At 41.6% G+C, this 24,425-nt stretch overlaps 2 protein-coding genes and 1 non-coding gene across 5 annotated transcripts; 1 reads left to right on the forward strand and 2 right to left on the reverse strand.

Moving 5' to 3' along the window:
* Positions 1-4,891: 4,891 nt before the first annotated feature.
* Positions 4,892-4,963, reverse strand: trnap-ugg (transfer RNA proline (anticodon UGG)). Its single transcript has one exon. It is a non-coding gene; the product is annotated as a tRNA-Pro (tRNA).
* Positions 4,964-6,502: 1,539 nt separating this feature from the next.
* septin2 (septin 2) lies at positions 6,503-15,876 on the forward strand. 3 transcript variants are annotated; one of them, XM_061083739.1, is made up of 13 exons: positions 6,503-6,623; positions 7,584-7,626; positions 8,457-8,571; positions 10,619-10,705; positions 10,878-11,001; positions 11,220-11,354; positions 11,500-11,617; positions 12,001-12,102; positions 12,283-12,428; positions 12,978-13,061; positions 14,074-14,134; positions 14,577-14,664; positions 14,918-15,876. In XM_061083739.1, exons 2-12 carry the CDS (start codon positions 7,603-7,605, stop codon positions 14,652-14,654), a joined length of 1,074 nt encoding a protein of 357 aa, XP_060939722.1. In that variant the 5' UTR covers positions 6,503-6,623; positions 7,584-7,602; the 3' UTR covers positions 14,655-14,664; positions 14,918-15,876. The 3 variants fall into 3 exon arrangements, with proteins under 3 accessions (XP_060939722.1, XP_060939724.1, XP_060939723.1); XM_061083741.1 differs by having other exon boundaries at positions 8,460-8,571; XM_061083740.1 differs by lacking the exon at positions 6,503-6,623 and adding an exon at positions 7,467-7,488.
* A 998-nt stretch (positions 15,877-16,874) lies between these two features.
* On the reverse strand, positions 16,875-24,390 carry stk25b (serine/threonine kinase 25b). Its single transcript, XM_061083738.1, has 11 exons — positions 23,981-24,390; positions 23,050-23,280; positions 22,876-22,932; positions 22,641-22,749; positions 21,595-21,752; positions 20,666-20,851; positions 20,251-20,396; positions 18,290-18,395; positions 18,136-18,207; positions 17,329-17,465; positions 16,875-17,222 (listed from the first exon to the last, which is right to left on the reverse strand). Exons 1-11 carry the CDS (start codon positions 24,011-24,013, stop codon positions 17,183-17,185), a joined length of 1,275 nt encoding a protein of 424 aa, XP_060939721.1. The 5' UTR covers positions 24,014-24,390; the 3' UTR covers positions 16,875-17,182.
* Between the last annotated feature and the right edge of the window lie 35 nt (positions 24,391-24,425).

Below are 24,425 nucleotides of genomic sequence, written 5' to 3' on the forward strand. Positions count from 1 at the left end.
TCATTTGCCCCCCACATTCAAAGGCACAGTGGGCCTCTTCAAAGGCAAAATAAATGGACACTGAAGATCCAGTGGCGCGCGCCGCGTCATTGCTGGCGCTGATAAGACATTTTCAGAGAATGTTTTTTCTGCAGGTTTTCTTAAGAGCAGACGGGCTGGAGGGATAAAGTGAGTGGCAGCAGGGGTCAGACAGTTGATCTGTCTCCTTGTGGCTGTGCTGTTATCTCCTGTGCTGTAGGTTCAGGCCTGGCCCACAGGAGGCCCCCACCACCACACAGAGACAATGATTACTTCCACAGAGGGACCATGTTCTAGAGAGTTTTCAACAGTGAGGAGAAAAACTGTCTGAGAACAACAACACAAGAGGTGGAGGACATGAAGGTCAGTTCGGAGAAATGATCTGTTTTCTTGTTGCCTTTGTCAAGATTTATTGTTTCATATTGCACAAAAACTTTAGCTGTTTCCATTTAGCTGAGGAGAAAAGCACAGAGGGTACGTGTTTTTTGTGTACTAGTCAGTGTTTGGTTTGACTTCTAAGAAAGGGCAGCATTTCAACTCTGGAGAGATGAGGGAGGGGAGAAACGGGTAATAAGAAAAACTGCCAGCAGCACAAAATGGCTGTCGTAATCCGGTTATCCCCCGGGCTCTAAAGATACTGGTCCTCTCCTTAGGAGACTATCTTTTCTTCTTATGTCAAAACTGTCCTCCATGCACTCAGGTGGATTAAGGAGTCACACTGTAGAAAGAAATTGACAGGTACAGAAAGACCTGGGGGTGAAAAGGAAATGAAAGATGACACAGAGAGGCCGACCGGTCGCTCAGGCCAGGGGAGTGTGCCAGGGTCTGACAAGAAAAGAATCTACTACATGCGGGAGAGAAAAAAAACGCTGATGGTTCCGACTAATTGACTGCATTGATTAACCGAATAATTATTGATAAATCGAATGACTGATTACATCTCTTAATCTTTAGAATTGGCTTTTCTTTCTAAAAATGGCTGAAGTGTACGGCTGTGTATGGGACTCAGGTTATATTAGATTTGATGTCAGCTCTGCAGCAGTGTCCATTATTAAAACTCACTTAGAGCAGATCACAGAGGGATAATATATGCATATCATCTTACATTGATGCAAAAGACCTCAACAAAAGACTCCACGTTACACTACATGTGAAGCAATCTACATCCTTTCATATGGACATGAGTTGATAATTTTAACATTAATAAATAATCCAGGAATCCAGGAATGTCTGGAAAGAGATATTGACACTAGATTGTCATGGTGAAATAAAATAAATTTATATTCAAATTGTCTTGCTTTTAAAATGTTAAAAATGTAATCTAATTGTTGTCTATATTCATTAGATGTCCCACATTTACTACAAAGCAAAGTCGAATATTGTTGATGCATTTTTCCCCACTCCTAGACTTGACTGAATATAGTAAACCAATAACACATACATTTAAACTTGTCTCATAACTGTCAAAGAAGTTCACGGTACCAGTCTGAGGCCCAGGTCCTCATGGTGGCCCCTGGCTCAAGTTGGCATGAACTTTGATTTGAGCGACTTAACTTCTCCCACCCCCAGGTCTACACTGGAGTTGTCCTATTGTATAATAACCTGGTGAATGGCTTTCTATCTGATTATGTGGAAAGTTCAGATGCACTCACACTTCAAATTTTGTCATTTCAGCTCCAAATAAATTCACTGAAATCCAAAACCCGCATTGAAGTCTGACAAGAGTCTCTGACACTCCATTAGGAGACATTTCAGGGGGAAAATCCCCGAGATTTTCATTGCTCCGGGGGGATTTCACTAAATCTTGTGCTTATTCTCGTGATACTTAGGAGAAGTTAAGCAGTTTTAATAGCTTTCCTCTTGACACATTGATGGTGGAATATGCTGCGGCTCTGTGGCAGATAGCTTCAATCCTGAGGAGCTGAGCAGGAGAGGGAGGGAGGGAGAGAGAGAGAGAGAGAGAGAGAGAGAGAGAGAGAGAGAGAGAGAGAGAGAGAGAGAGAGAGAGAGAGAGAGAGAGAGAGGGGGGGGGGGGTCTGCTAGTCTCTGCCTGCCTCTACACTTTCATAAGGCCCCGTCTAGGCTAAATTAATGCACTTCCTACAACATCTGGGGATAAAACCTGAGGAGCACATTATCAGCCGGCTTGTGATACAACCGAGTCAGCAGTCAATGAGATACATTTGCAACCAGGCATTTGTCAGCGACTCAGTGTGACAGAGGCAGGAGATTTAAAATGTCCTGCAGTAAATTAAGTGCTGCTGGAGAAGTGAAAGGTGCCGGCTAAGCAGGCGGGCGCTTACTTTAAATGACAGACGGGGTGATGATGGTGTGGTGATGGAGGCAGCAGGGGAACTGAACCCGGTTAAGAAGTGGTAGGGTTTCTGAGTGTGGCTGTGCTCCAGTAGATTTAAAAAGGTTTAGTGTTAAAGTTCTTTGACAGAAAGGGTTCTGAGTCACAGGTTGTGACAGAGAAGAGGTTTCAAACAGAACAACACCATAAAGGCAGGTAGGGGTTTCAACATGAATGTGGCTGAGTGACACAGGTTGTGGTGAGAAAGCAGGTGTAAGACAACAGAGGTCAGCTTCAGGCGGACAGGAAGTCAACTCTTCTGCCCCCAAAATAAAAGGCAGAGAGGTCAGCTCAAGGTTTTCTAGCTCAAAGAAGAACATTAATCTGAGTCTTGGTGATTGAACAGACCCTTATATACTTCAGGGTCTTCAAGGTCTCCATAAGTAGTTGTCAACTTCGTTCTGTGGGAGAATTGGTCAGAGATGAGTGAACTGGAAGCCATGGCATAGTCAAAAGAACACAGGGAAGAACCAGGAAAGAAAAACAAACAACAAGAAAAAGGTTTGACATAATAATGCTAATAATAACAACAACAACATAATTGTAACTGAAACACAGAACTTCAGGGATCTTACTGTACCTGTGTTTTCATAAGCTGGGAGCTCAGTGTGTGTTTTTATCTATGAAAAAGCTAGTTACTTAATCTTCAAGATAAAAGGTATTTAGCTTTACTTGAGTTATCAGTGACAGCTCAAACCTTTATCATCTTTTATTACTTCATTCCCTCATCTCTCTATTGTCAAGCTCCACATTTAATAGAATTGTCTTTGCACATATTCAATCTAACTTTTTTCATAGCCAACTGTAGTATTTTCTTCATTTTAATTGAGTTTCTTACTTTGGCGAGACTTGAAATTTGATTGGAATCCTCTCTGACCAGGCTGTAATTGAAAAACAAAAAAGAAATAAAGGAGTCTAAAGGGCCTTATATAAGAGCTCTTGAAGCACTTTAACAAGAGACCACTGAGTACTCAGTGAAGTACAAGGTGAGCACTTACAATTTAAACCATTAGCAACAAGCCTTTAAATAACCTCACATGCAGCATCTGTGTGTGGTTTAACTGTTTATATATATCCTAAATGCATTGACCCATAAAAAATAAGAGAATAATAAAATAAAGGCAGAGTATGGTCTTGATTCACATGCATGTTACCAATTTCCGCCAGCAATTTCTTCTGGTTAACACTTATAATGTAGCGTGTGAAATGAAAAGAAATGTGGTTTCACAGAAAGTGGAAATAACATGAAAAGACATTAAAAAAAAACACTGGTATGGTCCTGGAGTGTTATCACTCTCCCTTGCTTCTTCTCTCTGAGAAACCGGATTACAGCATCCATTTAATAAACTGGGAATGATCAAAAACCACTATTCTCATTCATAGCAGAACAGAAGCCCCTTTTGCCATATTAAGACCGTGGGTACAGGAAAGAAGCCCTTAACATATATAGAAACTTGCACACTTCATAGTATGAAGCCTCTACAAATGACAGAGCGTGGTGCCACTAAGAGGCTTATGGAAATAATGGGAGTAGTGTAGCTCCCGGGGTGATGATATGCTTGCGGCAACAGAAAGGGAAAGAGACTGGTATTTACGGAGATATCTGCCGGTCCCGTGTTAAGCAGAGCAGTGGCCGTCCTGAGCCAGACTGGAGGGAGGGAGGCAGAGATGCTGTCACAACAGCAAGCTCAGATAAGCCCCAACTGGGTGAAGACAGAAAGGCATTAAGTGAGCATATTTTTTAAGTCGTCTGATGTTCCTCCGCCGCCGCTGGAGAGTGAGCCTGTGTACTGAATAATAAGGATAGGCAGATGCTTAAGAGCCACAACATATGACTGAATACATGTGTAAGCATGTTTTTTCAGCTCTTGGATTTCGGATGAGTTGCCCTTCAGCGCAGGTGTAGCTGCGGAACTAGTTTTCTATTTTTTATCAAAACTGGTAACGTGTGCTCAGGCAAACTACACCTTACGGACATTATATGTCTACTATAACAAGTGGGACACCAGACTCAAGCTCACTTTTGAGCTGGAGAGTGAGCCTGTGTACTGAATAATAAGGATAGGCAGATGCTTAAGAGCCACAACATATGACTGAATACATGTGTAAGCATGTTTTTTCAGCTCTTGGATTTCGGATGAGTTGCCCTTCAGCGCAGGTGTAGCTGCGGAACTAGTTTTCTATTTTTTATCAAAACTGGTAACGTGTGCTCAGGCAAACTACACCTTACGGACATTATATGTCTACTATAACAAGTGGGACACCAGACTCAAGCTCACTTTTGAATTTAAGAGACTACCTAATCTGTGCAGTGTACAGGAAAATGTCCCTTGTGCACAAAATAGCATGTATAGCTAGAAATATTACAAAATAAATAGTAACCCTTAAGAGTCGAGAGGAGAGGAGATTGCTCGGTCAATCATTTCTGGTATTAAATTGTTATTAAAGCAAAAGGGCAACTACATCCCAAGAGAGCAATAGAGAAAAAATATACACATGTTGAAAAGGTCGAAAAGTACTGGGCTCGTCCGGGATTTGAACCCGGGACCTCTCGCACCCAAAGCGAGAATCATACCCCTAGACCAACGAGCCACATGCATGTTTGTCCAATCATAGACTATAAATCCCTCTCTACCAATATTTTTACTGACTGCAGGGATTTGGGAAAACAGAAAGATAGTGTAGAAGCGTCATCCCTCACTAGCAGTTCTAGCTAACTATCCTAGTCAGAGCTAGCATTAGCTTAATCTACACGGGAAAAACTCCTGTCAGCTTTCAAATCAGCTTAAATTACCAAAGGGCCCTTTCATAAATATTAGCTGTTGCAGCTGTAGTAAACATACCTGCCTTCATTTTGTTTCTATCCCAGAACAGTAGCTGTCCCACTGGTGGTTTGTTTGTTTTAACCTTGTTCAAAGAATCGTCCTGAATCTTTCACAAGGAGCCTTAGCACCCTCTTCTGGTCGTCTATCATCAAGGCACGTTAAAAGGAACCAACATTTAAATATTTAAATCGTACCCTGGTCTTCACTATTACTTTATATGGGATATGGTCTGTTTTATTTTAAGACTGCAGTGTTAAATAACTTATTATTAATTGTCTTATTAATATCTAATCACATCTATTGTAATCGTGTTGCTGTATGAGTATTACATATGTATTCATGGCAAATAAATACTAAGAGGACCCTTTAGGCCAGCATATTATGGCAGGTAATTGAAGTTAATTGGGTGTTTTAATAGCCATGAGAGCACATCCAACTGCTGCGCAGAAGTGAACTGCACAGGATTAATTTAATTTAATTTAATTTTACACCTGTGGTTTGTGAATTAGCTCCAAACTGTTCATATCCTAGTCTGTTGCAAAACAGTGATATAACAAAACTGTAGAAACCTAAAGGATCTATTAATTAATGTACTTATGAGCAGAAAACTGCAATATTCCACCCAGGATATTCATATCTCTGATATTGTTATTCTCAAATCTGTAATATTATCAAAGTTACACAACATAGTGTGTCAAACTGCAAACTAAGGCTGGGCAATAAAACAATATCAATAAGTATCACAATATAATTTTCATCAGTAGCAATATAACGAAAGTCTGAAATATAATGATATAACACTCATGCATTGTGCTTGCACAGTGAGGAGATACATCACATAATTGATTGAACACAGATTTGTTAAGTGTTTGTTAAAAGAAATAAGAGGGAGACATTTATCCTGATATTCATCAAATCAGACTGATGTAAACATGTTTTATCTAGATACCATTTCCGGCCACAACTCAAGCCATACTAAAAACTATTCTCACACTGAACTAGTCAATATGTCAGTCATCAACATTTTTAAATGATAAATGAAGATAAAGTTTGAGTTGCAGGCTTTTTGAGAACTTCCAATACTCCCCTCAAACCCCACTGTTGTTAATAAGTGTGTTTTAGTTGCAGATATAATAATAACAGTGTGTTTTGGTTGCTGTTATAATAACAATATAGTGTTTTAGTTGCTGTTATAATGATAACAGTGTGTATTAGTGAAGTTGTAGTTGCAGTTCAAATGATAACTGTGAGAGATCGGTGTCGGTGCTGAGCTGCTGCTGCTCTTCTCGCCCAGTGCATTGTGGTCTGTGAGCTAAAGGAAGCTGCAGCAGCGGAATCTGAAGAATTCGAGGTGTCCGCCAAGTCTCTGCTGCTCACCGACCCCTTCCAGCCCGTCTGTAGCTCTGTGCACCGTCGGGACTGCAAAGGTAACGCCACCGACTCCTCTGGTTCATCTCTTATTCATCACCGAGTGGCGAGTGGCTCGCTAACATTAGCTCCGTTGAAGTGAACATCCTGCAGTAAGAGAAGCTACTCGGCTAGTTAGTGGTTAACGCTAAGCTAATACCAAGTTTGTGAGCAGCTAGCGGAGGCTTGTTAGCTGCTGTGGTAGCTTGGATTTGAGCTAGTTTCGTTAGATTTTCCACAACTAAATAACAGCTGAAGTGTCTTTTCCCCCCTGACTGATGTAGCATTAGCTAATTTCCGCCCTCGGGCTTGTTACCGTTATGAAAATAGCCGATGCTAATTAACCGGTTGATCAACATTTCAATACCAGTGAACGGAAGAACATTAGCAGCCTCAGTTTGAGTTAGCATTCACATTTTTCTGGAGGATCTGGTTTAGCAGTACGTCTCGAATTAACTCAAACTAGCTTCTAAACTAACTGGGACACATCCGGTGTAAGAACAGTTCATATTGTCTCTTTCATTCTGACACTAGTGAGGTGCTGTGGGTGTGTTCCTGCTAGTTTCAGTGAAGCAGGATGTTTGAATAGAAGACACTGAATCACACACACACAACACTCAACACACACACACATCAACTAGTAACAAAGCAGCAAACGTATGACACCAGTGTGTAGACGCTTGGATTAATAGCAGAGACATCTTTTAATCTCTAATCCTCACATCATAGTGTTGTATAGCTGTGATGCAGGAAGCAGGAAAAGCAAGGCAGTTTTTTTTTGTCAGTGGTGAGATCGAATGGGTGACACCAAACCAGACTTCCTGTCTCCCACAGTCAGGCCTGTGAGTGTGTGAGGCTGCATGAACTACCAGCTTTACACAAAAGGTTCACACAGGAGAGGATTGTAGTAAAACGAAGATGATTGTTGCTCTGCTGTTGTGTGTTTTTCTCAGTTTCTGATGTAGTCTGTTTTCTTTTAGGTTGAACAAGGAGAACAAGATGTCTCAGGCCGACAAAATGAAGGTGAGTGCTGGAAACTGAAAGAAAGATGCTTCATCTGAACTTCCTATGTCTGATTCAGCGACTGTGTGTCTAGTTTAACAGCTCAGCGTCGATAATGATGAGAAAGTAAGGTTGTTTGTAAATGATTTCTCAGGATTACAACTTCATTTTAGGTGTAAAGATTTTGCTCTGAATGTCTCTTTTTGATTCAGTCCAGGATTGCTTCTCTAAACTCAACGTTTCCGCTCGGTTCACTGGGACATTCTGTGCCTCGCTGCTTCTCTCGGCTTTGCTCCAACCACAGATATTAGTTACTTGGTGGAGCTGCTCTTCCTCCACATGACTTACTGATGTGGCTTCATGCGAGTCGAAATGGCTATAAGCGAAACAGGAGCACAGTGCTCATCTGTCTTATAAGGCATGACCTTTGCTGAAAGTAAGGTTTATAAATAATTCAAAACGGTATGGTTTAAAACGAGCAAGCTTAACACGGAGCAGGTACGTCTGTGATTGAATATAACATTGTGTAGCAGAGTCACAGGGTCTGTTGAGTCGCTGTCTGTAGTAAATAGCCATAAACGCTGGAGTGATTGCTGATTGGTGGAAGGTCTTTTGCAAACAGACGGCAGAGAGGTCACTGTTTCCCTCCCTAAATACCCCAGTTGTTCATGAACAGATGTCTCCTCAGTGATCTCTACTCCAGCACCTATAATTAGTTATGATATTATCAGAACAATGTTTTCAGCTGAAGTCATAATTCTGTGCAGTATTTGATCTGAACTTTTATTGTCACCAAACATTATGACATGTTTTTACTCGTATGTCTTTGTGCTCGACGTGTCCTTCTCCAGCAGGGCCAGTTCACCAACCCTGAGACCCCAGGGTACGTTGGATTCGCCAACCTGCCTAATCAGGTTCATCGCAAGTCTGTAAAAAAAGGATTCGAGTTTACGTTGATGGTTGTAGGTGAGTGGGTGATTGCCGTTTTCTAATTTTGTCCTATTCTTCTTGGTACTATGTGACACTGTGGTATTATGTATATTTGGATAATATAAAGATAGTGTATCTCTGTGATAACACATTTCAAGCTCGACATCTTCCGTAAACGTTGACATCTGAGGAACACTCTTTGGCTCGTTTGAATCTGTATTTGGGAAGAATTAAAGGTGGGACATAGAGTATGCAGTTTCTTGCTGTTGTACATTGTCTTTACACAGTGGCCTCTACATGACAATTTACAATTAAACCTCTTTCACCTCTGTAGCTCCTTTTTGTTTGTATATTGAGAGCACGTTGATGGTACTGTCTTTAAAGCTGTGTTCAGTAAAATTCAGCTGTATCTGGTGCACAGAGGCATTGTGGGCAGTGTAAAATGGCAGATGTCACATCAGTGTAGTTGCTCAGCTGCTGTCAGCACAGCAGCAGTGTAAACTGCTGGATGGGAGGGCTGTGACTGTGTGAACCTCTGTGCTTGTTGATGGGGGGGAGGGTAGGAGCGACCCCTGAACGCTGCTCATCCTTTTGCTTTAAAATAAACCCGAGTGGAATGTGGCCTGTGGGCCTCGAGGGGCTGATTCATACAGTGTGGACGAGGCGTGCTCGTCCAGCTGCTGCAAGAACACTCATTGACTGCCTCTAAACCTTCTGTGTGTCCCTGTTGTTACTATGTCCTTAAATAAATAAGTGTTCTCTCGCACACTCAGATAGTTGCAGCCTCCCTCGTCACACAAAGGATGTACAAATGAAAATGTCTTCCTGTAGGGTCATAAATATGTGTCATCTTAGATTTTCCATCATCTTAGGCAAATTGCCAGTTTTTAAGATGTTGAAGTCTGTAAATCCTTTGCCACGGCTCTGGTGGGAATCCCAGTAGCAGCATTCCTGGGTAAAGCACACAGGCTTTAGGCAGATTATTTAGCATCTGTAACATGAGCATGAGAATTGAGGAACTTGTTTTCTGAAATGTTTTGCATCTTAGTTTCCTGTTTGCTGCTGTTGCTTGGGCTACATCGCTGCTGTAGTCCGAGTTAATAAGAGAAGTAGAACATACAGGATATTCTTGATCTTGTCCTATGTTTCAAATGGGACAGCTTTTGACTCTGCTGACTGTGACAGAAGTGTTCAGTTGAAAAAGGCATAGAGGTAATGATGTCCTATCTACTGAACAGTTCAAAAGCCCGGAACACCTGATGACTCTAAGGTACTCTACTGAAGATATGAACATCTGCTGCTGGCCGCTTAGTGGGCTAACACCTATTGACATCTCTGGTAGATGGTAAATTAATTTGTGGGGGAGGATATTCACCATCTTGTCCTATGTTCTAAAATAGGACTTCTCTAGATAGAAGTTATTGGTATTGTAAGACTAAAACAAATTTTAAGGGCTCTGCAGTATCATGACTTTAAAGACACTCTTGACTGTGGGACAATTCTCTATTTGTGTTCATGAGCATTAACTCACATAAACTCACAAACTCATTTTTATATTCCTTTATTTCTATTGTTGTCACATCCAAAAGTTTTCAAGATCTTTATGGGCAGCCAGTCACGATTTGTTTCGGTCATTCACAATCAGACAATATCAGCAGTGACATTCAAATAGAATCAATCTCACTGTTCATTTTAACATGAGTGAAACTAAGCAGTTGTCTTCCTCTTGTCTCTGCTACTGTTTGATTTTCAACATCCACCTGACATTATTCTGTAAAGAATAATGGTGAAGTCAGACTAAGTTGTCCGTTGTTCACCAATAATAGGTCCCAACAGTACTACGTTGATACAAATGTTCTGTGCAGCGAGAGGCAGAGTGTGGGTCACAAGCAGACGTCTCGTTTCCTGCAACGAACTGATGTTTTTGTTCTTTTTTTGAGGTTGAAACTGAAATCTGTATATTTGAAGAAGTTATCTCAAAACAGAACATTCTTCTGAAAGTCTCACTGATTTTAATCCTGATTTCTCAGACTGATGTTTATTATTTGATGATTCTTTGATGTTTTTCCTCTGTTGTCAAAAGGTGAGTCTGGACTTGGAAAATCCACCCTGATCAACAGCCTCTTTCTTACTGACCTTTACCCGGAGAGAGTCATACCTGGAGCTGCAGGTAAAACACACCCTCACACATTTGATTTATCCAAATGCTCCTTATTTGTAGCCTTATTTGAATTTTCTGCAGACAACTTGTATTCAAAATACAAAATGAACAAGGTCAAACAGTTTAGTAAGAAAACCTGTACCGTGTTCTTATATTTTGTGATTTATTTTCCTTCTAACAGAAAAGATAGAAAGGACGGTTCAGATCGAGGCGTCCACTGTAGAAATTGAGGAGCGAGGAGTGAAGCTCCGTCTCACGGTTGTAGACACACCAGGATACGGAGATGCTATCAACAGCCAGGACTGGTATGAAAACTTTTTTGTCCATAGGTTGTTGAAGAGATGAAGTATTTTTAAACCTTAATTTCTCAGTGTATTTTTAACGGCTACAATCTCTGACAGTTTAATGTTGTAAATTATAGTAGGAGGAGAATGTTTTCTCCAACTAGGCTTTTGAAATATTATTGGTAGAGGTCATTGTGATATACTGTGTGTTTAATGTGATCTATATTCTTTTCGTCCAGTTTTAGCACTATTATCAGCTACATCGATGACCAGTTTGAACGCTACCTCCATGACGAGAGCGGTCTGAATCGTAGACACATCGTTGACAATAGAGTTCACTGCTGCTTCTATTTCATCTCCCCGCTCGGCCACGGGTGAGTCCTACCTCACAGCTCGCACATACACTGAGTACAGTTCAGTTCATACACTGATGTTCCACTCGCAGCTTTTCATTAAATCCTTACTTAAATTCCTTTGTCTCTCTTTGACCCTCAATCTGTCTGTTTCCTGTCTGAGCAGCCTGAAGCCCCTGGACGTCCAGTTCATGAAGGCCATTCACAACAAGGTTAATGTGGTTCCTGTCATCGCCAAGGCCGACACTCTCACCCTCAGAGAGAGGGAGAGGCTCAAGCGCAGGGTGAGAACATGAGCCGTCCATTGTTGAGGGTACTGTATTGTTGGTACAACTCCAGTGATAACATTGAAGCCATTTTTTCAGATATAAACTCTCCAGAAAATTGGGCTGGACATTTTCCAGACTTTGCCTTTTTAAATTATGAAGAACGTAACAGGAAATTGTGGTAAAATGTGCGGAGCTGTCAGTGGAGGGGAGGCATAGAGGTGGAGCATGCAGGGTGCAAGACATGACCTGACCTCTGGAAAAAGACTGGAGTTTAGTGCATGTCTGAAAGCAGCTTAACTATGTCGTCTTTAGTAATATCTCTGATGTCTTCACTAAAAAGAGAAGAATAGTTTGTCATTTCTCCTGATAAATTGTGTTTTTCTTGTTTTCTTTGCAAGATTCTGGATGAGATCGATGAACATGGTATTAAGATTTACCACCTTCCTGATGCTGAGTCGGATGAGGACGAAGACTTCAAAGAGCAAACTAGGATCCTGAAGGTAAACTGTCTAAAGATAAGTTTATGTTTTTGCTGCCACAGAAATAAAAGCAGTTCTGTATCCTCCCATAGAGTTCCATTCAATTAGGGCCAATAATACTCTTGAGATTTGATTATGATAAATATTTATGTGGGCGGGTCATCCGTGGGAAAAGATGCATGAGATTCTCCTCTTCTCCAGGCCAGCATCCCGTTCGCAGTTGTAGGATCCAACCAGCAGATCGAGGCCAAAGGGAAGAAGGTGAGGGGCCGCCTGTACCCCTGGGGAGTGGTGGAGGTGGAGAACCCAGAACACAATGACTTCCTCAAGCTGCGGACCATGCTGATGTGAGTGGTCCACCAGCGAGAGGAGGCTCAAGTTTTTCCCCTTCTCCCTGAAATATAAGTGTATTCTGTTTTCCTAAAAAATCTGTGTGAAGAAGAAGAAGGAGCTAGTTACGTGGAATTATTGATGCACTTTGCCAGAATGTTTTTTATCCAAAATAAGAAAAATTCTACCTCTGCCACTAGCTTTTATGTTACCTAACTTTTATACTACAACTATTTGGTGATATTGTTATATTATTCTTTGTACTTGTAACTTTGGAGCAAGATCTGGCGCAAGAATTTCCTCAGGGATTAGTAATGTTTTTAGTAAAATCTTAATTTTTATATTGGGCTGCAGTTGAGGCAAGAAAAGATAAAATATTACATAATATCCAAAGTGATGCAACACACATAATGAAATTTCTAGCAACATCTTGGGTAATATAAATACTTCTCTGAAAATTCACGTGAACTCCATAACCAGTCCGCCTCTATTCCCCACGTGTTCAGTTTTGGAAAACGTCTGTGCACAAGTATGCAATAGTTGTTGAATTTTCCACCTCCCCACAGAACCCACATGCAGGACCTACAGGAAGTGACCCAGGACCTGCACTATGAGAACTTCCGCTCAGACCGCCTCAAGCGGGGTGGCAGGTTGTCCTCCCATGGTTATATTCTGCCTCTGTCTCCTGCGTACGTACTTTGTCTGTCCGCTTGCTTCTCTGCACCTCCCCCCCCAAACAGCAAACCTTTTATAAGAAATTAGAATATTAACGCCTAGTCACACACACACACACACACACACACACACACACACACACACACACACACACACACACACGCACACACACACTTCATAGAAACATTTACATTAAATATTTAGTGATGAATAATGACTGGACCATTAATTTCCTTCTTTCGATTCATATAATATTGACCTAGTGTCAGTTCTGTAGTGCAGTAGCTCTAACTCATCAGTTTGCATGTTAACCACACCAGTTAGGGTGTGGTATTTGGGTAGTGGTGGGTTGTGGTTGGACCGTTAGTTGGTAGAACGTGTAGTGTGAGATCCGTAGATATTGTAAACAGGATTTCTAAATGTTTCATTTAACATAGTGTGGATAAATCATCACTTAACCCCCCCAACGTAGACCAAAAAGGTTCTTTTAGACTTTCCTCCAAAGCCAACCCAGGATAAGGGAGTGGTTTTACTGTCTCCACATTGCCTCGCCATCTGTCCAACGATGGCCGGTCTTGATTTGTCCAATCCCATGAGTGGACTGTTGGAGGTACTGTTTGTTTTCATCCTGGGGGAGGTAACGCTGTTCCCCTGACTCTTACACTTGCTGCTTCTCTCTTGAATCTTCCACATTCATCTCTCTCTAGTTACTCGTTCTAGATGCCCACTTTCTTACTTCTTCCTGCAAAGAAAAACTCCCCTAACCCACTGACCCTTTTCTTCCACTTTCTCAATGTGGCTTTTGTCATGTTTGCCTAATGACTAGATTAATACGGCTCTAACGAATACACACACACAGATACACAGCTATAACCTCTCTCGTTGTGCATTTAACCGACTTGTAATGATTCATTAATTGGCAGTTATTCTATAGAAATATTACAACCAACAGTTACATGAAATTAATTACTTGTTCCATCGATACAGAAACGGACCGGAGCCGGAGGAAATGGACAAGGATATGATCCTGCAGGAGAAGGAGGCTGAGGTGAGACATTTCAGTCACTATTGAGAAATTCATTTGACATCAGTTGTCCAGGTATCCTAAAGGGAATAGTTTGACATCTATAATAAATATGAAGTAGATTAGTATGAAGACTTTTTGAACATGTGTTTCAACCTGTTTATGCTAGGCTAAGCTAACTGGCTGCTGGCTGTTAAACAAGTGCAATATTTCTGTTTTACTTTACAATACTGTGAAGCCGCTAAATTATTCATGTTCACAGTTGGTTTCTGTCCAAGCAGTCAATGAAGGAGCAGTTGTTTCTAATCAATAATTTACAACTGGCAGACAGATATTAGTGATCGTACATTCAGCCAGACTGTCAGATCAAATTAATTAAAGAAACTATTAGCGGTCTAAGTAAATGTGTCTTGTTTTATGTGCAGTCGATTTTCACTTTGTGATAAACGGTGATGTTCTCCCACAGTTGAGACGGATGCAGGATATGATCACCAAGATGCAGGCCCAGATGCAGAAGCAGGGAGACGGAGAGGGGGACGTGTGAACAGTCCATGGTAGGAACCCCAAATCCATCTATATGCTCAGCATTGACATTAAAGCTGTGGTCATGTTTGATGGATTGATGCTCAAGGGCAGGAACAGCAAGCATGAACTATGCTTAATGCAGACATTGCATATTTCACTTAGTTCCCTGAACAATTGGAAGCAGAATTTCTTACGTTTTTAACTTAAATATCTAAATGAAAGTGTTCAAAAGATCCACAAATTGGAATGATAATGTGTATTTCTTTCTCTTTTCCACTGTAGGTGTTTGAGCCACCGCTCATGTCTGAACAGAGAGGAGTGACTCGTACTGATTGCCACTATCTTCATTCAGTCCCACATGGGATCTGGAGTTTTTTTTAAAATATACATACAGTAAGATATATTCATATATATTAGTGTTATGGTTATATATTTACACACGGTTCTATTTCTTTTTTTTATGTTTTGTTGTCTGTTTTTTAAAAACTTATGCCAGTTACTCAAATGAAGTCATGTGACCCATCTTACAAAAATTGTGAAGTATATTTTTTAATACAAATCCATTGGGATCTTCTGTTACTTCTCCAGTTTGTCCTTACCTTTTTTTTTGCATTTCAACATTCATTTTGTCAAACATGATTTAAGATAACCACACAAGCTTCCCATCATATAGGGTTCACTCAGCTCAGCTTTATGTTATCTCATCGTATGCATGCAACTCTCTCAGCTCCTCCCTTATTTTCCCCTCGAGTGCAGTTCTCAGATCAGTGTCATGAAGTAAAACTGCCCCGAAGTGTTGTGAAGCTCTGTTTGAGTTTGATCTGAAAGAACCCATGACCTCCTACAGTCTTCCTGTAGAACTGACCAATGAAGGACAGACAAATGAGGTGTTTTTGTTTTTTTTTACTGTGACACACCTCTGTTTGGTGCATCTTTGAATTGGATGTATTTACCTAATATCTCCTCTCTATCGTAAAGTGAAGTCCTGTGCCAGGGGGCATTTTGTTTCATTGAGATTTACGCAGTATCAACTTTCATGTGTCCCGACTGCTGAGTACCTTCTGGTTTCCATGGCCACAGAGGTTAATGGTGACCTGACAAGGTCAATGTAGCTAAACTTTCCCCCTCACCAGCCAAGATGTGTTCTTGACATTCCTCTTTGTGCGGTTTTTATCCAATATTAAAGTACCAAATATTGTTCTTGATACATATATTGTAATAAAGGTTTTATTAAACTTGAACAGTCTTTCCAGAAAATTTTAATTTTATGATTTCTACGTAAATAAAATTTGAATAAACATGAATCTACCTTCTTATACAGATTATGAGACAGTCTGTCAATTCAAGCTCCATCGTAATTCTGTAATAAATTGTCTTGTTCCACGCTGTTCTTGATGGAGTGGTAATGTTATTAGTGCCTGAAGCTGCTCAACACATGAGTGTACACAGATCAGCTGATTACTGCTCTGTGTGTGTGTGTTCCAAGAGTAATTTCCTAAGACAGACAAAAACCCACATTATTTTTAGAAATGTATATAATACATGATAGTTTCACAATCCCCCCCAAAAAAGAGGAACGTTAGACAGATTTAACCTCTATAATTGTTGACTACATGAATATCAAACTTGTCTCTAGCAAGGAGGTTAGGATTTCACCTTGGTCGGTTTCTGAGCAAGATTACTCTTCGGTGCAGATTGGATTAGGGGCAGAGCCATACATTTTAAAATGTAATTTCCTTTAACGTTGCTAAAAATGTAAAAAAAATTTTTTGGTGCAGCTTGATTGAATATAATGACTGTTGGGACTTGGAGGTGTGTGATCTACTAAGGGCCATTCTAGTTATTAACATGATTTATTTCTCCAGTTATTAACTACTAACCATTGCATTTTACAGAATAATGAAACACATGTCTGAACTAGAGTGAGGACAAATTCTGAAAAGATGTCGGGTCAGTCACATTGGCTTGATTGATTTTTTTTTACTCTACACAAGTCTGTAATAAGAGGAAAAAAGCATGTGTCATTGACAGGGTCACAAACTGCAGCTTGTATTAACTGCATTGGGCTCAGGTTGTGCTGGGACTGAAAAATGTGGCGCTCTAGTCTGAGTGTGAGCAACAAGCCGACAAAAAGAACAGAATGGTTCAGCCACACAAGCTGCAGTGGGAATCTCCAACTTCCCATGTTGTGGCTCCTTTCTGCAACAAACTCTTTTAAAGAAGCACATTGAAGACCAGACATTTTCCATAAACTTTATTATAGTTTTTTTTCTTCTCAACCTAACAGGTATACACAACGCTCTAAATGTTGTGGCTTTTTTTGTCTTAAATACTCTCCGCTCTTAAAGAAAAAACTGTAAAAATATTTAATTATAACTAATTAAAAGATCTCTTCAGGGACAGGACTAGGAAAGGAGTAAAGGTAGTGAGGAGGGTGTGTGTGTGTGGAGGGGGGGTGTTCTTCTGTTGTCCTTATCTGAGACATTGGGTGGGTCTGGGAGACAGAAAAAAGGGGCGACAGGTTTAAGTTACATCCAGCTGGGGGTTTCACCGCGAAGACGGGGTGGTGTTACCATTTAAAGAAAACCTGAAAGAACGACAGGAAGCAGAGGGTTAGAATATAATGAAGACACGATCTCTGTTGCCTAGTGACCGTCCAAATCTGACTGCTGGGAGAGCTGCTGCTTAATCACCTGCACACTCTCTCCATCATATGTGTGACGAGGCGGTCGGAGATGCCCGGACAGGACTCCTCCGCGAGGTTGAAGGCGTTCTCCAACTCCTCGATAGCTCCTACACCTCCGCCACTTGCCCGCCGCTTCTCCTTCAACTGTTGTTCAAGACGGATCAAGTAGAAAGGATTGTACAGAGTGAAGTTTAAGGCTGTGCGATAAACAGATACAGATACTTCAGAATTACATGCCCCTCTTCTCTTTTCCATTGTAATTTGACTGTTGAATACACATGTTAACAGTGACTGTATCGTTCCCGTTTTGTTATCATGAAGATCTGGTTTTGAATTTGTATAATAAACACGTGGTTTTCAAGAAACTTCACTTGTTTCCTGAAAACAAACCCAACCAGTCAGACATGTAATGACATCAGTAAGCCTCTCAGTAAATCTGATAAAAATCAGTGATGGTTTTCACGTGATAAAAAAAATGCAGTGCAGATCAAATCACTGTTGCAGCTCAGACACACATTGTTACCTTGGCCAAGGAGGTTATGTTTTCACCTATGTCTGTTGGTTTGCTTGTCAGCAGGTTTATGCAATAACTACAAAATGGATTTCCATCCGGAACAAAAGGGCAGATCCAGGAAGTCTTTACCACTTACTTTAACAATGTGAGATTTTTAACATTTTAAGCAGTTTCCCATTACTGGCAGATGTTTAAAATCTATTGAGTGATGTTCTAGTTATTAAAGCATTTTATTAATGATGGGTTGAAGATTCAAGGTGTTTATCTGTTAATCAGCAGAAATACAAGACTCACACATACCTCTCTGAAAATGGGAGTTACCAAAGCAGACAAGCATTGTGACTTAGGTTGTCGTTTCACCAAGTCTCCTGACTGCAAAGGGGAGAAAAGGTGTTAGGAAAAAAACTAAACAATAGATATGACTCTGTGTATGTATTTGCTGGATGTGTCTTACGTCGGAATCTGTGTGTGTGTAGCCCTTCTGTAACTTGTTCATAGAGTTGGGTCTGACCGTGGGGAAGGTCCACATGGGACATGTATCCACGTCACCATCAGCATCCCTTAAAGATGTGAGGGGGGCGAATTAACAGAAGACAAAATATTAACATACATGAGCAGAACCATCATGATCTCACATATAATGAATCAACAAGCCTGTATTCATGAACACTAGGGAAATGTATCTATATCATATAATCAGTGTTGGGAAGGATACTTTCAAAACGTATTCCGTTACAGAATACATGCCCAAAAATTTAATCTGTTACGTATTCCATTACATTAACTAATCTGAGTAACGTATTCTGAATACTTGGAATACTTCCGGTTTCTATTGCATTTTTAAGTGTATGATTGCGGCGTTGTTATAGTCAGTGGAGCAGCAGCAGTTTAAACTCTCTCTCCGCAAGATGCGGCGGGGCAGCTGGATGTCCGGCTCCCATCCTCTCCCATCTCTGTGCGGGTCCTACCGGAGGCTGAACCCCCCCCTGCGCCAAGGCTGCCTCGCGCCGTGCAGCGATCGTTTCGGCGTCGAGTCTATTTTTTGCGCTTGACGCGAGCGTATCGCTCCAGGAAACACACTGAAAAATGATTTTAAACGATATTGATGACATATTATATGATATAAATGATAAAGTATGCATCCCATAGTTTGTATTCCCCTTCTGTTTTCCTGGAGTTTTAATTTTACCAATTTTACCGATCACATTATTAAATGCCCCCCTCTGCCCCTCCATACAGACACACAAGCAGTCATAAAGATAAAAAGAGAGGGGGGCGGAGAATACGTAATTTACCCTCGACACCCGACATTGAACGGAGCAAACAGCGGAGAAGCTCTTGAAGATGGATGAAATTAAATTGGGACGCTGTTGCAGTTAATGTTGGAGAAACAAGTGACCATATGCTTTTATACTACTGGGTCAACGGGTGATATTATTAGCGCTGCCCGGCGTTTCAGCGTCCGGTGTGAACCCGGCGTGCCTCGCTGGCCTCCTGCAGAGCCATGACAGCGGAGCTCTGGGAGCGCAGGTCGGTCTTCTCTCACCAGGTGCTGGAAGGGCAGCTTGCGGATCAGCAGCTCCGTAGATTTCTGGTAGCGACGGAACTCTCTCAGAGCCTCGGTCCCGGGCCTGTAACGGTCCCGAGCCGGTAGCGGTGAGGCTCCTTCACGCCGCCGGGGGCCCGGGCGCTCTTATGGCAGCCCTGGTCTCCAGCTGCTTCCTGGGGGCTTTGCCGCCGGTGGATTTACGAGAGAGTGAATAAACTTGAGAAGTACCGTCATGTAATCCACTGATTTCAACAATGTAACTGTATTCTGAATACCATCTATTTAATTTGTAACTGTAACGGAATACAGTTACTCATAATTTGTATTCTAAATACGTAACGCCGTTACATGTATTCCGTTACTCCCCAACACTAGATATAAAATGTATTCATACACATGTGAATTATCACCTAAACAAATCGAGTTGCAGGAAATATGATTATAATCTCTGCTTAGGTTTTTGAGTTTAACAATGGCCATAAAGTCCAATTACAATGTCACACTGAAGTTGAACTGTTGTCATGTCATAATTTCAGATTAGACATTTGTGTTGTGTCACAGTTAAGGTTTGAACTTTGTTATGACCAAAAACATGTTTTGCGAGGTCACTGTGGACTTGACCTTGGACCACCAAAATTCAAATAGAGAACATTTGTACCAAATGGGAAGAAATCAAATGACCCAGAAGGTTTTTCCTTCTGTCTACATGACTAATGAGAAAGTCATAACTTCCCCTTTAACAGTCACTGGAACACAAAAACTGCATGTCCAGACTCACCGGTTAAACATGATATAAACTGCTTGTGTGTGAACAGATACTTGAAAAAGATTGGATGTATATAGAATGTATGTTTCTTGAGACTCACATATCTGAGTCATCAGAGCTGGACTCCTCCCCGTGTCCCTCTGACTTCCAGCGTCGGTAGCGGTCAATCAGCTCTGTCAGGTAGGCTGTCTTCTTGGTGTAACGTGTGATGAACTTGTGCTTCACAAGCTCTTTGGCGGTTGGCCTCTGCCGAGAAGGAAGAATAGAGAAGAATGAACATTCAGTGAGAGTAGGTTCTGTAACAGGAAGAAGAACTAGTTGGAATCAGTTGACTAGTTTTTAGATCATAAGCACGTGAGCGAGTGCCATCACATAAATTGGATTCAACATATTAGCAAGTTACTAAAGTGAGGTAGGACTTACACCAGAAACTGCCGTGCAAATCTGGAATTATTTTCTTATTTAATCTAGCCCAAACAAACATGTCAGAACGCCTGCACAAGGTTTGTACTTACAAAACGTGGGTCTTTATTTAGACAAGCTTCCACAAACTCTTTGAAAGGTTTGCTGTAAGGCCCCTCCAGGGTGGGAGGAGTGTTTTTGGGGATGAGGAAGAGGACCCTCATGGGGTGTAGGTCGGAGTTGGGAGGTTCTCCTTTGGCCAACTCAATGGCAGTGATGCCCAAGGACCAGATGTCCGCCTGATTGGGAGAGAAAATGTGATAGTAAGGTGTGAGCTCATAAACACTGGATATTGTGAAAGGACCTTAAAAAATAGAAGTTAAAATGTGTATCAAATCATTCTTCCCCATGCGTAAAAATTTCTCATCAGTGCCACCACCAATGACAAAACCTTATCACCTGATGTTCTACCAAAGTAGACTCTGACTAGACTTGGACGGGTTGAAGGTAAATGTACTGATGAGATGCCCCCTGACCTGTTACACTGCACATGTCTGTGATTGAAGAAAACAAACAATACACATGTGTGTGAGGGACAAAGTAACACAGACTCAGTGCAGCTTATATTTACTGCATTGGACTAATATGGGTTCGGACAGAAAAAACGTGAGCCGACTGCACAAGAGAACTGTGACGTCCAGTGGAGTGTTTCACCTCCTGCAGCTGGAGGTGTCGTAATGGGCAGGATGTCAGTGAAAAGCAGAAGGATCGGTCGGACCCAACTCATCTCTTCTCACATGTGTTTTCATGATCAAAAGTACTTTAGAGACCAGACATATTGGTCTGGGGGTTTCTCCTGGTGAAATATTGTGTAGTGAGTGACCCCCTACTGTCAGTCTGCATGTAGCATGAACTCTCAATGACTGCGTGACTCCTGATCGCAAGACAGCAAGTCTTGTATTGTGAACTTGGCATCATCTTTTAACAACCTAAGCAAAGTACAGTTAATCCGTCTGTCGTCTCTTGTCCACTGCGGCCTCACCTTGAAGTCGTAAGCCGACTGTTTGATAACCTCCGGAGCCATCCAGAAAGGCGTGCCCACAAACGTGTTCCTTTTTATCTGGGTGTCTGTCAGCTGTCCTGCCACCCCGAAATCTGCCAGCTTCACTTCGCCCTGCTCCGACAAGAGCACATTGGCAGCTTGGAGAAAGGCAGAAAAAGAAAGAATAAAAGTCAAAAGTCATGAACAAATAAGAATCAGTACAGGCTTGTTTTCACTAGATTTGCTAAACACAGAGCATCAATAAACTTGTCGGCGCTCATGAACAATGTAGTCCCATTTGGGATTATAATATTATGGGATGATAAACAGTATTTAAAGTGCTGTTGCTTATTAAATCTCCTACAAGGAACTTTTCATTTTTATTGATTTTGGCGTCTCTGTGGAAAAAAGGCGGCAGTTTATAGAAAAAGACAATTTTCTCCCTGATTGTCTCATTTGTTGCGGTTAGTCATAAAGACGCAGCAATATTAAAATAAGACTGTTTCCTAACCAGTTTAAAACTCCTTGTTGGGGCTTTAAGGCCAATCAAGTGTAATTTCTGAAAATCCATCATCCTAGGGTTTTCAAATTTAAAATCAGCTGCTTTCAGAACATTACATGTAGCAGATGGATGAACAGATGGACTCAGAATACTACATACACATACACACATGACAGAGTCCTCTCTCTAGTTTCATTATAGCAAACACCACGTTCACTCTCTACGGATAATACATCACACGTTGTTTTAATATTTATCTTTGTTGATCTGCCACCCTATAGTCACCCTATAGTGCAGCATGGACGGTACTTGCTGATACAGGCTGCTGAATCACAGCATTTTAAAGTATAAGTCTCTCTATTCTTAATACTGCAAACTCCAAATTAGCTCTGAATTAAGGCTTTGTACAAGGACGAGACTCTAAAACGATATAAACTGATGATAAAGAGGAGACAGCTAGTGACTATTTCCACCTGACTCTTTGCTCGGTGTATGTGTTGTAACTTCTGTACAGTCATGAATGCATGAAGAGAGTGCTTATTACCTTTAATATCTCTGTGAATCTTCCTCTCAGAGTGCAGATACTCAAGCCCCTTTAGTATTTCCCTCAGTATTGTTGCAATGTACGTTTCTTCAAGAGGCCCTGGACGGAGCTAGAGGGATAAAGGCACACAATATACCAAGGGAGAGAACGACAAGAGCAGGTCAGATTTTGCTTCTACCACTGTAAACGCTGTATAAAACATTGTAAGCAGCGAATAAATGAAGACGCCTCGTACCAGATCCAGAGCAGATCCTCCACCTAAATATTCCATGATAATCCACAACTTGGTCCCCTGAGAGGGAACAAAAAGATTTGATTAAAGACTTGTACAGCACTGTGTGTGTCTCTTCACGTTGTAACTGTGATAACCTGTGCATGTGTCGCTCCAGAACTCGTGTTATCAACTCACCTTCAGGTATGAGCCGTAATACTTGGTAACAAAAGGACTGTCACACTGGCTGAGCACTGTGATCTCCTGCTGGATGTCTTCGATCTCGTCCTCGGCCTCCTCCAGGTCTATGATTTTAATCGCCACCACTTCCTTTGTGCGGTTGTTGATGCCTTTGTAGACCTCTCCAAAGGAGCCTTTCCCAATCCGCTCTTGCTTGGTGAAGTACTCCTCGGGGTCCAACCGTGTATTCTGGATCAGGGACAGCAAAGAATGCATATCAGGACGACATCTCTTGTAGTATGCTTTGCATGCAAGAGTGTTGCTGAACATTTAAACAGCACAGAAACAACTTGTTTCACATATGATTGCTTAATATAAAGTTTACTTTGAATTGGGAGTTAGATCTAAGTTTTGTCCTACATTATATTGAAGTCCGCTACTGGTATATAAAGATGTTGGATGATTAACCTTTTCTTATCTGTGTCAATGCCCATGATTCAGTCGAGAGTCCACATAATTACTCGTATAATTATGTGGACTCTCAATCCAATGTGCTGAGATGTAATGCAAGAGGCATTACACTTGAAAGTTAAGTGCTTTTCTGTCTCTATACCAGCAGGAAATCAGTCGTGATTTCACGGAGTATGAAGCACACACACAATATATATATATAGCTGCATGTGACAACTGTAACTCTAAAGCAATGGAGGCTCTAAATGTGTGATGCTATGAAATATATAGTTTCTCATGAAGTGTTTTTCAAATGTTGATGCTGACAATGGCAGGAAGATAGAACAGTTCAATGAATTCATGTTGGTAATGAGAAGGATGTTCACATGATGCCTCAGACCCCCCACCCACCCATTCTTGGAAAAGCTGACGGTGATGGGGGCTCGCCCTGTCTGGGAGCAGAGGAAGGGAGGTGACAGGATAAAGAGGGTTAGTGTACCTGGTTCTGCATGTCTCGAAGGTGAGCCATCATCCCCTCGGTAGGGTGGGACAGGGACAGCCACGGCTCGTCTGTCTCCTCAAGTGTCCTGCTGCTCCTCCCGGGCTCTTCCTCCCCTTCTGAGCTGTCTCTGGAGCTAGCTAGGTGGCTAGTCAACCAGATAAACACCCAATCTGCTGCCTTTAACGGGGCTGTCACTCCGAGCACTGTTTTCGGCCTCGAGTCGGACCGAGGAGCGATCAGCCCGGCGACACGGCGAGCTACTGACCGAGAGGCTCCATGAAGGTCCGCAGTGGTGACCGAGGAGGAAAGGAAGCTCCTTCCGCGTATTAATATTTAATTCATTTCAAGGAACGCTTCGCCTGTTGTTCATTTGAAGCTTGAGGAGGACAAAATAATGGCCCAGACGCACGACGCATGCGCGGTGCTGTCGCACACGTTAGGA

The sequence above is a fragment of the Limanda limanda genome, chromosome 13, assembly GCF_963576545.1.
Source record: "Limanda limanda chromosome 13, fLimLim1.1, whole genome shotgun sequence".
Classification (NCBI taxonomy): Eukaryota; Metazoa; Chordata; class Actinopteri; order Pleuronectiformes; family Pleuronectidae; genus Limanda; species Limanda limanda.